Source organism: Sus scrofa, chromosome 2 (assembly GCF_000003025.6).
Source record: "Sus scrofa isolate TJ Tabasco breed Duroc chromosome 2, Sscrofa11.1, whole genome shotgun sequence".
Classification (NCBI taxonomy): domain Eukaryota; kingdom Metazoa; phylum Chordata; class Mammalia; order Artiodactyla; family Suidae; genus Sus; species Sus scrofa.
The window spans coordinates 91,553,560-91,568,227 of record NC_010444.4 but is presented as its reverse complement, the minus strand read 5'-3'; the positions used below and the strand labels follow the sequence as shown (position 1 = coordinate 91,568,227).

The 14,668-nt window shown below is 35.1% G+C and overlaps 1 protein-coding gene across 8 annotated transcripts in view; it reads right to left on the bottom strand.

The window, feature by feature from the left end:
* XRCC4 (X-ray repair cross complementing 4) overlaps nt 1-14,668 on the bottom strand; it is a 285,350-nt gene that overhangs the window by 75,470 nt on the left and 195,212 nt on the right. The window contains exon 8 of one of the 8 annotated variants that reach the window (XM_013994966.2): nt 7,700-14,501. The exons of 6 other annotated variants lie outside the window; for them this stretch is intronic. In XM_013994966.2, coding sequence (XP_013850420.1) covers nt 14,489-14,501 — 13 coding nt within the window. In that variant the 3' untranslated portion in view covers nt 7,700-14,488. Of the gene's footprint in view, nt 1-7,699; nt 14,502-14,668 lie in introns of those variants that run through there. One more of the 8 variants, XM_003123761.4, reaches the window with a different exon arrangement.

Here is a 14,668-nt window from a genome sequence, read left to right as displayed (position 1 = left end):
CACATCATCCACTGCTTACTGAATTTGAAAATCCTCAACTATGCAAGTATAAAACAATAATGGCTGGGAACTGTATCACTTCGACAATCTGGACACCCTCTTAATGAATTTGAAAATTTCAGTACTGCTTACTGAATTTGAAAATCCTCAATTACGCAAAGTATAAAACAATAATGGCTGGGAACTATATCACTTCTACAATCTGGACCCCCTCTGTTGATTACAAAATTATTTTTGTTAACATAAAATCTTTATCATTTGGCACTTAAAGTCAACGTTTAGAGTTCACAATCTGAAGAGATTGACCTGATTATTTGGATGCTTTGATTAAGTTTGGCCCCACTTTAAATTGTGACTACAAAGCCTAACATGGACTCTCAATAATCTGTGATTTCATGCATTGATTTTTTTTTTCCTTTTCAGATCTAAAATGAGATGAACATAGAAATGACAAATTAATTTTTTGTCTTTTCTCTTTTTAGGGCCACACCCATAGCATATGGAGGTTCCCAGGCTAGGGGTCTAATCAGAGCAACAGCTGCTGGCCTACACCACAGTCACAGCAACACCAGATCCGAGCCACATCTGTGACCTATACCACAGCTCACAGCAATGCCAGATCCTTAACCCACGGAGCGAGGCCAGGGATCTAAACCTACAATCTCATGGTTCCCAATTGGATTCGTTTCTGCTGTGCCACAACGGGAACTCAGACAAATTAATTTTGAATAAATGTTAATGTGATGACAATTCCATGGTTTTTAAGAACTACTCACTGTCCTACTTCTGGGTGCTCAGGGATATTTATTGATATACAGATATAAGCCCTGATCATACATCAGTGAATACATGTAGCATGACAACTCTTGAAGACCACATGATTTCTGCTCACTAAGAATTTGCAGTCTCCAGTAGAAAATTCACTGGACTGTTCAGGGATAAAATTAGTTTATAGTTTTCAGGTTTTTTTCTGAATAAATGACCACTAATGTTAGCTGAAAACTTTTGTGAAATATATCTTACTTTCCTGATTTAATTAATAGCGACTGCAGATCAAAGGTTAACATTTCTTTCATGTGATCATCCTGAAAATCAGTTCTCGTGTTGTGATTCTGAGACATTATTCTGAAATTCCTTGGACATTGTTATTTAACAAATACTTAATATCATCTTTTTTTTTTTTTTTTTTTGTCTTTTTAGCTATTTCTTGGGCCGCTCCCACGGCATATGGAGGTTCCCAGGCTAGGGGTCGAATCGGAGCTGTAGCCACCGGCCTACGCCAGAGCCACAGCAAAGCGGGATCCGAGCCGTGTCTGCAGCCTACACTGCAGCTCACAGCAACGCCAGATCGTTAACCCACTGAGCAAGGGCAGGGACCGAACCCGCAACCTCATGGTTCCTAGTCGGATTCGTTAACCACTGCACCACGACGGGAACTCCTAATATCATCTTTCTTTTAATTAATTCTGCTTGAATTTCTGATTAAGGCCTTGTATAATTAGTTAGAGTCAGGGAGTGTAATATAAAGAAGAGGTATCTTGACCTGGGTCAAGAAAATAGAGCTGATGATGTTTTGAGATATCTGGGTAAACTAGGAAAAGACAGTTGACTGCTGTGTTGATATCTTGCTTTTTTATAAAGTGGCATGAACAAAAAATCCCCACTATATACTTACCAGGAGTAGTGTAAGGGTAAAATAATAATAATAATGATAATAAAAGCATAAATATATGGAAAACACAGTAGGTTATATTTTTATAAATCAGAATAATATGCTACAGTACAGACCCCGCTAGCCAAGTATTTTGCAACAATTTTATCTGGATAGACATTTCCCAATGAAATCGCTGAAAAAGTTGCTTTTTGTAGAGAGCAAAATTATGATGAATCCCTCCTTGCAGAACATATTGTTTAATGAGCTTTTGCTTTGATGTTCTTTGCAAATTTGGGGTAATTTCTTCAGAATAACCAGCTTTTAAAAATATTATATATATATATATATATATTAAGCTAAAAACTATAATCAGTAAGACATGTCACACTACTCATTTTATTAAAATATACATGTGTGTCCTTTGAGTATAATTTTCTGATTTCTTAGTACAATCTTATCTAAGAATAGCTTGTATTTGTTATTTTCTAAAATATTCCTATACTGATTGCTTTATGTTAAACAATTACCATCCTATATTTGAGCATAGGTTATATATGTATGATTTTAGTTAGTAACAACATTTTATTGCTGTGGACCTGAAATATAACAGTTATGATAGCAAAATTCATCCTTCCACAGTAAATATTTTTTCCAGGATAGTCTGAACTACAGAGTCATTTAATTTATAGCATTTTGTTAATTTCTGAATAGGTAATATATAGAGCTGAAACAAAACTCTAAAAGGTACCCAAGAAATAGATCTTCCCTTCATGCTTACACATTTAGCTAATAGCTACCTCTAGAAACTAACCACTATTATCAATTTTTTTGTTACACTTCCAATGGCAATTCTTATGAAACTGAGTTTTAATGCTTTCAGATTTATATATTAACCCAGTCTAATTTAATACGGTAGGCCATAGTATGGTGTAGGATAGAATTTTCCAAAGGGTGAGCTTCAGAATGTAAATGCTGCAAAATGTTCTATCTAAAAGAGTTCAATTACCTAATCATTTCAGGAAATACACCATATTCCTAACTCCACTTTGAAATTAAAAAAAAAATTTTTTTGTCTTTTTGCATTTTTTCTTGAGCCGCTACCACGGTATATGGAGGTTCCCAGGCTAGGGGTCTAATCAGAGCTGTAGCCACTGGCCTACGCCAGAGCCACAGCAATGCAGGATCCAAGCCGCATCTGCGACCCACACCACAGCTCACAGCCACGCCGGATTGTTAACCCACTGAGCAAGGCCAGGGATCGAACCCGCAACCTCATGGATCCTAGTCGGATTCATTAACCACTGTGCCACAATGGGAACTCCTTGAAATTTAAATTATGTATCTTAAGGGCTCTGAGTTTTTCAGGAAAGGAATATGTCCTACTTCATTTAACTTAGCATTTCCTAAACTTCTTTTACCAAAGAACATTTTTACCTTCCCTCACCCAAGAACACTAATAAACAGCCTGTAAAATTAATTTATATTAGGTAGAATTAAATAAATCTGCATAAACAAACTACAGACCTAGATAATAAGGTATCCATATTGGTGTATTACTTGTAATAAATGTACCATACTGAAGCAAGATGTGAATAGTAGGGGAGGCTGAGTGGGTATGAGAATACTCTGTGCTATTGTCCCACTTTTTTCTGTAACTCTAAATTAGAACTAGTCTAAGAAATAAAGTCCATTATAAAAAAAGTTAGTTTGGGAGGTGCAAGTGGGACATGAAATAACACTAAGATGTGAAAGTTAAGAAACACTACTTTTAGATTCCATTCTCATGAGTTACTGTTGGGAGGCCTTGATCAGCTCACTCTAATGGTTTCCTTGGTTGCACAATGATCAGTAAGGTTTACTTCTTTCTTTTTCCCCCGATCACTATAAAATGTTTCCAACATATGAATTAGTTAGAATTAGTTTATTTCTACATTTATTTTCAATTCAGAAATTCAATTTCCGTTCAGTAATTCAAATTAACAAATAATTTTAGTTTGCTATATTAGACCAACCAATTTGAGTGTGTCTTAATGATATCTAGAATGGTGAATCCTTTCTAAAATATTTGTAACTTGCTTGGCCCAGATCCAGCATAGGAATCACTCTTTACGGCACCTAGAGCCTTATAAAATGTATTTCTTAAACAATAGGACTTGAAAGACAAAACAACTCCTTGATCCATGAGTTGTAAAATGGATGCTGTGTTAGCAGGCATGAAAACAACATGAATCTCACTGTATATCTCCATCACAGCTCTTGCATGACCAGGTGCATTGTCAAGGAGCATTAATATTTTGAAAGGAATCTTTTTCTGAATAGTAGGCTTAAAATATTTGACTTAAAATAATCAGTAAACCATGCTGTCAACAGATGTGCTATTATCCAGTCTTTGTTACTCCATTTAGAGCACAGGCAGAGTAGATTAAGCATAATTCTCAAGGGCCCAGGAATGGTATATGAGCATTGGTTTCAAGTTAAACTCATCAGCTGCATCAGCAACCACCTAACAAGAGAATCAGCCAGTCCTTTGAATCTTTGAAGCCAGGCATTGACTTCTCCTATATAGCACGAAAAGTCCAAATAGGATATTCTTCTAGTATAAGGCTGTTTTGTCTACAATTGAAAATTTGTTGTTTGGTGTAGCCACCTTCTTTAATGATCTTATCTAGATCTTTTGGATAACCTTCTGCAGCTTCTTCATGAGCACTTTGATATTATGGAAATAGCTTCTTTCCCTCAATCTTATGAACCAGCCTTTGCTAGTTTCAAACTTTTCTTATGCAGCTTCCTTACCTCTCTCAGCCTTCATATAATTGAAGAGAGTTGGGCCCTTGCTTAGGATTAGGCTTTAGCTTAAGGGAATGCTGTGGCCTGTTTGATCTTCTATCCAGACCACAAAAACTTTCTCTATATCAGCAATAAGGCTGTTTCCACTTTCTTATCTTTTGTGTGTTTACTGAAATAGGGATCTAATTTTCTTCAAGAACTTTCCCCCTTTGCATTCACAACATGGCTAACTGCTTGGTGCAAGAAGCCTAGCTTCCCGCCTATCTCAGCTTTTAACAGATCTTCCTCATTAATCTTTTTTTTTGTTTTTTGTTTTTTTTGTTTTTTTTGTTGTTGTTGCTATTTCTTGGGCCGCTCCCGCGGCATATGGAGGTTCCCAGGCTAGGGGTTGAATCGGAGCTGTAGCCACCGGCCTACGCCAGAGCCACAGCAACGCGGGATCCGAGCCGCGTCTGCGACCTACACCACAGCTCAAGGCAACGCCGGATCGTTAACCCACTGAGCAAGGGCAGGGACCGAACCCGCAACCTCATGGTTCCTAGTCGGATTCGTTAACCACTGCGCCACGACGGGAACTCCACCTCATTAATCTTAATAATTTCTAGCTTCTGATTTAAAGTGAGGAAACTATACCTAGTCACTTATGATGGAACATGATGGAGGATAATGTGAGAACAAGAATGTATATATGTGTGTGACTGGGTCACTTTGCTGTACAGTAGAAACTGACAGACCACTGTAAACCAACCATAATGGAAAAAATAAAAATCATAAAAAAATAATAAAGTGAGAGACACAAGGAGTTCCCACTGTGGCACAGTGGGTTAAGAACCTGACTGCAGTGGCTTGGGTGGCTGCAGGGGCATATGGGTTCCATCCTTGGAAGCTCAGTGAGTTAAAGGATCCTGTGTTGTTGCAGCTATGGCTTGGATTCAATCCCTGACCCAGGGACTTCCATATGTAGCCAGTGTGACCGTTAAAAAAAAAAAAAAAAAAAGCGAGAGACACAAGATTCTTCCTTCTACTTGAACACTTACAGGCCATGGTAAGGTTATTAACTGGCCTAAATTTCAACGATGTGTGTCTCAGGGAATAGGAAGGCACAAGGAGAAGGAGAAAGATGGGGGAACAGCTGGTCAATGGAGCAGTGAGAACACACACATTTACTGATAAGTTCATCGTTTTATATAGGTGTGGTTTGTTACTCCAAAAAAGCTACTAAATTAACACCAAAGATCACTGATCATAGATCAATATAACAAATATAATAGTAATGAAGAAGCTTGAAATACTGCAAGAATTACCAAAATGTGAGAAAAAGTTATGAAGTGAGCAAATGCTATTGGAAAATTACTTGCTCAAGTACAGGGTTGCCACAGACCTTCAATCTGTAAACAAAAGCGAAAACAAAAACGCCCACAATAACTGAGAAGTGCAATAAACTGAAGATCAATGAAACAAGGTATACCTGTATCCTAATATCACAGAGCAAGGATTTGAGTTAAACTTCATTAAGGGTAATCATGAAAGAGAAAGGAAGTCTCATGAAAACAAGGATCTTTACTAAGAAGTTGTTTATAGCCCAGTATTTTTTTGGCAGACAATTTATATGGTCTTAAATCAAAGTACTTATAATGCTTTTATACTTTTGGGTAATATCTGTGGATTGTGTTCTCAGCTACTAGATTATTACTATATTCCTTTTGTGTCATATTATTATTAGTTTTATAGTTCTGTTTTAACCATGATTCTGGGTAATATGTGGTTTCCTTTCTATCAATTCATCACCCCGTTTATGCCAGTTAATCAAGGGTTGACTGTAGTTGAGTTCAAAGTAATTAGTTTTACCACACTCTCAAACTGTTTCCCGAATTGCCACGCATCATCTTCAAATATTATCAAAGTTTTCCCTAATTATATTTGTAACCATTTTTTGAACTTGAAATTGCACTCATTTGAATTATTGCCTCAAATTCTTCATTCTCAAATAGTTTACTCCACATAATATTAGCTAAGTATAAGTAGGTTATGTGGTGTTCTTTGTCTTCCAAATTGAATTTTCTATTGTGTTATTTGTAGGTTTTTTGCTACATTATATTTGATTTTCACAAGTTATTGCAATATAAAATTAAAATTATTTTAACTGACCTATTCTTTAAGATCTGCCATGAAAGCAATATCTTTTTTACAGTTTAGAAGTATTGTAAATTAGTGATGTTACTTGTTTTCCTTATACTCTATTATTATACTACCAGAAGTATACATGAAGCTTTCTCATAAGAATAGTTTCAGCTAACATTTATGTGATATCTTCTATATAATACCTGTTCTTACAGATGTATGTATTGCTTTAATTTTATCCAGAAAGAGATAGAGCTGAAACCTTTCTCTACACATAACTTTAAAAAAATACATCCTGGGAGTTCCCATCGTGGCGCAGTGGTTAACGAATCCGACTACGAACCACAAGGTTGCGGGTTCGGTCCCTGCCCTTGCTCAGTGGGTTAACGATCCGGCGTTGCCATGAGCTGTGGTGTAGGTTGCAGACGCGGCTCGGATCCTGCATTGCTGTGGCTCTGGCATAGGCCAGTGGCTACAGCTCCGATTGGACCCCTAGCCTGGGAACCTCCATATGCCGCAGGAGCAGCCCAAAGAAATAGCAAAAAGACAAAAAAAATAAAATAAAATAAAAAATAAAATAAAAAAATACATCCTTCATTTTCTTTTACCGTTAGGGCAGCAATATAGATAAAGCATGGACTTTAAATTGTTTCCCTTTTATACCACTTATTATCCGTAATTCTCTAAGTCTTGGTCCTCTCATATTTAAAGTGGGAATTAAAATACTAATTATTTCACAGACTTAGTGGAAGAAGTAACTAGGTAGTACATGTCAATCACATTGAAAACTTTTTACATTTTAAGTCATTAATAGTATTATTTTTGTTGCTGGTGCTGTTCTTCACCCTCCCAAGAACACTTATGAGCTATTTCTCCTTGAAACAGGTATTTCATAATTTTTCTACTAAAGATGAAATTTGAATGCCTCAATAAGCTGTTTTACAGCCATCTGATTAGCTTTACCTACCAAGTCAGTCTACTTATGTCTTTAGTATAAATCTCCCTAAATTTTAGCTTATGAATTTATATGATTGTTTCCAATATTTGAAAGGCTGGGCATTTACATAATATCTCTTGCTAAAAAGAATTAAACATGCTGGAATGTGTGTGTGTGTATAAGTATGCATACTTTGTTTTTTCTTAATAGCATTGGAGAGTTGATAAAATTCGAAGGAAATTATTAGAATAAAACTTAACGGAAGGTAGGACCCTAGGAAGATAAACTGTACTAAAACCTTTTTTTGCCTGAGGACGTTGATTGGAACTTTGTGAGCTTAAACTATAATTTTCAGAGTTGTGGAGCACAGAGGGGCAAAGACAAAGCTTAGAGCTTGCCCAAAGAAGAGACCCTCCCTCAGAAATCTGGGTCACTACAAGATTCTTTGGTAACCACAAACCTGCCCTTGGGTATATCTGCAACTCAAATTAATGTGATTTGGGGAGTTTAAAAACAATGCTGAATGTATTAACTCAAATGTGGTAATCCTTTCACAAGGTATATGTATCATTATATTGTGCACTTCAAATATATTACACTTTCATTTGTAAATTACACTTCAATAAAACTGAAAAGTAAACGAACAAGAACACCTCACAACAGGCAGTTTAAAGTAGTTGAAGACCATCAGTCCCTACAGATGGCAGAAGTGATGACAAATATTTTTCAGGGAAAACACTTCTGTACTATGTCTCAAAGAATTTCCACAAGTAATTTTCTAAGAAAAAAATGAGTATCACACAGTAAAAATTTACTTACTTCATGAGGCAATAAGGCTCATATGTGAGAACAGTAGAAACAAGAACAACAGAGATTAGATGTGGCGATTTCAAATGTAACCAATGAACAGCAATAAAATAACAATGCTTACATTTCAAGAAGTAAAAGATACTCTTAAGAATAATAACAGGAAACTATAAACAATGATAAAGGAGATTTGAAAAAGAACCACATACAATTTCTAGAAATAAAAAATATAACACCTGAAATTCAAAATTCAATGCCCAGGCTTAACAGAGATTAGGCTTTCATACCTGCAGAGAGAAATTAGTAAACTAAAGCATAGACTAGAAGGAATTATGCAGAATTCAGCACAGTAAGTCAGAGAAGTAGAAAAGAAAGGTTAAGAGACACAGAAAATAGAATGAGATGGTCTAAAGTAAGCATAATTTGAACTCCAAAAGGAAGGAAACGAGAATATAAAACAGAAGAGATATTTGATGAAATAATGACTGAGGAATTTTTAAAACCAATGAAAATGACCATTCTCCCTTAAAATCATGAATCACAAGCAAAATAACCAAAAAGATATCCGCATTTGAATGTACCATAGTGAAACTTAAGAACAACAGAGATGGGAATTCCCTTCGTGGCTCAGCAGTTAACGAATCCAACTAGGATCCATGAGGATGTGGGTTCAATCCCTACCCTTGTTCAGTGGGTTAAGGATCCGGTGTTGCCATGAGCTGTGGTGTAGGTCACAGACTCGGCTCGGATCCCAAATGCTGTGACTGTGGTATAGGCTGGCAGCTGCAGCTCCAATTCAACCCCTAGCCTGGGAACATCCATGTGTTATGGGTAAGGCCCTAAAACTATAAATAAATAAATTAATTAAATAAAAGAAGGAAGGAATTAAAACTGAAAGGAATTAAAGTGTTCCAAATTATTGTGTTCTCTGATAGGAGCAAATGGGTATCTGACTGACTTTACATTTTCATATGTTAAGAAAATATGCTGGAATATTAGAATAGCCACTAGAAGAGAAAGAGTGTATTTCCTCCAAAATATAAAAACAAAAAGTTGAAAAACAAAAACTATCAGATGAGGTTTTTTTTTAAAAAAAAAATCCAGTTAAATACAGTGGTATTCAGAGATTTCCAAATGTAAGAATACATAAAAGGAGAAAGTAACAATGACAGAAAAACATATTTACCAGGTCAATTCTACCCAAGAGAAATCTCATATGGTTACATTAATATCTTTTGAAATAAAACCATTAATGCAAGTGATTTCACAATAAAAGATTCTATTCTTCCAGAAAATAAAACTACCTTCTCTAATAACATAGTGTCAGACTGACAACTCCGATGAGATACAGACAAACTTATTATAGCAGTGAAAGATTTTAACACATCTCTTTTCATTGAATAACCAGAGGAAAGTGGAAGTAGCCATAGAAGATTTCAATAAGAAGATTAACAAATTTGATCCACTGAACATATTTAGAACACTTCATCCAACAATTGCAGACAATTTTTTTTTCTAGAACATACAGAATATTATGGTGTCAAAAGAAAATTTTCAACACACTTCAAAGGACTTAATTCATACAATATGTAACCTAAACTCTGCTGCTTATTAGCTTTATAACATTGCAGAAGTTCTTTGGTCTCTCTGAGTTTCTCTAAATGGGGTAATAATGGCATACCTCTGCTCTGTAAGTACAGACAGAAAGAGATGGTGCATTGAAGGGTCCTCCACACTATGAGAGATAGTTTGGATTTTAAATTGATGCATTTAAACAAGGAATGGCAGGATTAGATATGTTTTACTAAGGTCATTTTGGCAGCAAGATGGAGAATGGCTTAGAGAAAAGAAAAACTAGAAGCAGGGAGATGTGATAGGAAGAAATGATAGTACATCAGATGAGAAATAACAAGGGCTTGAAGAGTATATGGAAGGACGCATCTTCACAGATATTCATGTGCTCATTTAGAATTTCCGTGCCAAAGAGAACTAGCAGAAACTAGGCCTAGCAAATGTATAGCTATTACTTTGAAATTCTTTGGTGAATAACTAAGGATGTTAAAGCACATCAGTTTTTCATTCATTAAGAGGAGACAATTTAAGAGGCAATCTTTAAGGCAAGCATCTCTATGATCTGTAAGAAAAATAAAGTATACTTTGGTATCTTTTATTTGTGTGTGTGTATATATCTATTATGTAGATAGATATATGTTTTTAAGTAAGACTGTATTTAAAGTATTCTATGATCTCAATCTTTAATATTGTCTAAAGTTGAATAATCCTCAAAATCCTTAGGTATTTCTTCACAACCTATCTTCCAAAGCAAAAACACTGCATATTTCTATAACCTGCTATTAATAGATACTTAAAATACTTACATATCAGTATATACATTAAAAAACCTTAGAAAACTCAAGAGAAAATATTCCTATGCACAGATTTTAGAGGACATTCAGTTCATAAATACAAATGAAGCAAATCCTAAATAATATTCTTATTTCCTGTATAATTTTCATTTACATAGAATTTAGCTAACAAAAGTACATGTAATTTAAATTTGAACAAACGAAGCTGAAATTAATCTGCACAATACTTCTGTGTAGCACAAGCATTCTATGTGGAAGAGATGTCTCCATAACTTAGTTTTGTTTTGGTTTTTTATCACGGACTCAAAGGCCATAAATCACAGGAAGCATGGTTTCATATTTAGGGGGAATAACACTTGGCTATCGAAAATAGTGATAAAGACAGCTACTATGGCGAATAACATAGTGGCATATCCTTGCCAAAAGAGTTCTCATTTCTCACAGTACCAATTCAATATTCATTTGCATGTCCTATACAAGATTGTCAAAATTAAGGTGAAAGAAAATGAGGTTTATTTGAAATGAAAGGGTGCGCTGAAATAAAGTGTCAGAATAAGATGAACAGAACAGGCAAAGAGGTAAGTAAATGTCACTTCAGGGATTTTACACATTGTGTCTGTCAATCATTTTGGAAATCCTACAAATGTTCCATCAACTAAGTCAAACCCAAGAGAGATTGTGTAATTTATATAATTTATACTTTGGCATAAAGCAATGCTAAATATCACTAGGGCTGCTCTCTGGAAAGAAGAGCAGAGGAGGAAAAGAAGATCAAGGTCATCCTTATTTGCTACTTCTCTCTTATCTTCCACTGGAAAGCATCAAACTGTATCTTGAATTTGACAACACATCATCCCTTTTCATCTCTCATCTGGATTATAGCAGCCTCTTAACTGGTCTTGCAGAGTTCCACTCTGGCCCACTTTCAATCAATCCACCACAGAGCAGAAAAAGTGATCTTCTAACAGTGTAAATCAAGTAACACAATTCACTGTTTAAAACCCTGGAAAAGTTTCCAAAAGCACATAAAATCAAATCCATCTCCCTTACTTTGTGCTCCAGGCTTTGCATTATCTCTCCTGCCTGCCTCATCTAGTGCGTGCATACGTGTGTGTGTGCGTGTGCGTGTGCGTGTGTGTGTTACTTCCTACTTACGTTATTACCAAATCAGGCCAAGTTTTTTTTCCCAATTTAGAGCCTCTGCACATAGCATTCTTTCTTCAAGCATTATCTCACTTCTAAAAAGCTAGCTCCTTGTGTTTACATAAAGCTTAACTATTACCTGCCTAGAATCTTTCCTGCCTACCTACTCATCTCAACTACCCATTTTGTTTTCTTCTTAGCATATATCATAGTATACAGTCATTTTTCATGTTTGTCAACTTTTTCATAAAGTTACTCACTGAACATGTCAGCTCTATGATGCCAGAATGGTGTGTATCTTTTCTAATGGCATCTTTTTATGAATAACTTATCACAGAAATGTAAGATAGATTAGTCTATATGCACATCAATTTTTTCACTTTGAAACAAGACAGTGTTTTTAAAAATGTATCCCATACTGATACACGATGTTTGATGAAAAACTGGTTCTACGGTCAAACAATTCTTTTTAAGTGTTATAAACTCTATGTATGTTCTTCCCGAGGGTCCGTGATGCACATTAGGATATCAAGAAGTAAAAAAAAAAAAAAAAAAAACTTTTACTTTTACCCAATCCATTGATTGTTGAGTTTGTAGATTCTGCAAACTCTTCTTCTTGAGGTATCAGTGCTCAAGATAAGAAACCTTGAGAAATGATCCTACAGAGTTTTTGGGAAGAACTATTTGCCGATTGTGTTTTCTATTTACCTACTTCAATGGATTCAAGGACTCCATCATAGCACTAAGTAGTTCTCCCAAAAAAACTCCTATTCTATAAAAATGTCTTTAAATATGTTCCTCAAAGGCTTAGAATGTCTAAAATGTTCTAAAAATGCCTTCAAAAGTTCTTTAACAATGTCAGCAATGGAAGAAAAGCATTATCACTAAAGCTAAATAAATTTATGTGAACCAGAAATAAATCACTAATAATTTATACATACCTAAAATTCATGTCTACAGCCAAATTTCTATTTTGTGTATTTTATTTTTGAAAGATGGTCCTTTAATCGTAATTATGCTAGTTTTATTGTTGTTGCTATTATTATTATTTTACTCGGGGTTTTTTTGCTCGTGATCTAATAAGGGATCCAGAAGTCTTCTCAATTAATTCCTACAAAGCTACTAAGTAGAATTTGCTGCTAATGGTAAGAATTTTTTCTGCCTATGGTTTTTAAGGCCACATATATTCTTTGAAATAATGTAAGTACTACTTGGATGTCCATTGCTCCTAAAACATTTTTATTTAGCCAGTTCACCAGAAGTTTCACTGTAAGTCATAAATACTTGGAGCACATGACTTTTTATGGCACAATACAGTGAAGATAAATTTCTATTGGCAAAGCTACTGTTATTACTCTGTCTTTGGACTATTTCTTAACTTTACATTTTTCATTCAAAATACCAAAAATTTAAACCCTGAAAGTCAACAATATCGACTCTTTGCTTTTGTGGCCCCCATTGTCTTTTGATTATAGTTCTTTGGCAGAAAATAGTACTTGCGCAAGAAAAGGTCTCTAAGTTTTTCTCTCTGTACTTAGGAAGTCTTGTAGATACATACACCATTGGCTAAAGCACAGGTGTGTCTGCTTAGCTACAAACAAATGATGAAAACAGTCATGGCCATTTTCTTTTTGTCATATTTTATTCTTTAGTCCACATATTGTTTAAAGTACTATTTATATGTATTTATCATAAAAAGAGGAAAAGTCAAAAGTTAAACATCTCTGAACATTTTAGAAAAGAGATTTAAAGAGTTAGAGATATTAATGACATTATTAACACCTACAATTTTATAAATAAAACCAACTTTAAAATACCTATACTTTGGTTGCTTTTATAGTGTTAATTTAAAAGAAACTTTTGCAACCTACTCTGTTTAAAATCACAATTGCTTCTGCAGTTATATATCCTTGTATATTCTACCATTTTTCTCAGGTAATCTGATGTAAAAACACAGTCATTTACTCATGTATTAATTAATTTATTTGGCTGTACCGACAGCATGTGGAAATTCCTGGGCCAGGGATCAACCCAAACCATAGCAGTGACAATGCTGATTCCCAACCACTAGGACACCAAGTTATTCCAACTCACTCATTTATTACTTCAACAAATATATCATGTATACCTAACACTCAAGCTACAGATATCCTGCTAAGAGCATGGAACACAGAAGGTGCCAGTGTTCTACCTTAGTATTCAAGCAACTGAGTATGGAGATAAGACACAAACACACCATACCATTCGAAATGGGTTAAAAATTAGATGATGTGCTTAATAGCCTACAAACTCAATGAGGAAAGACTGTGCTCATGATTTCCAGGAAAGTCTGGTACAGGAGGTGACTTTTGAAGGCTAGGATTATAAAAGAATTGGGAAATAAGAATTTTCAAGCAGAGAGAACAGTTTAGGCAAAACAGAAACATAAAAGAGAAGGGATGAGAAATAGTTGTAGAATTTCAGTTAAGTCTAATTATTGAGAACAGTACGGATAAGTAAAGCATGGATTAGGATTAGGAGATAAGGACATGGAGGTGTAGTCATGGAAAAGGACATCATTTTCTTTGGGAGGGAGGGGAAGAAGCTATGTGGATACATAAGAGAATAATACTGGTGAAAAATAATAAGGAGTGGAGAACATCTTCTACTGGTCCACGCCTAGAGAGGCAGTTCCTAGGGTGGTGGCCTGGGAATATAACCATGGAAAAAACAGCTTAGTCAGTTGACAAAAATGGAACGCCATACCCTCATTTACAATTTAAATTATAATTATTAAATAAAATTACATTGAGCAAGAAATGGGCCTATAATAAATCCTACTATTTCAATTGTTTATGACAAGTGAAACTAATT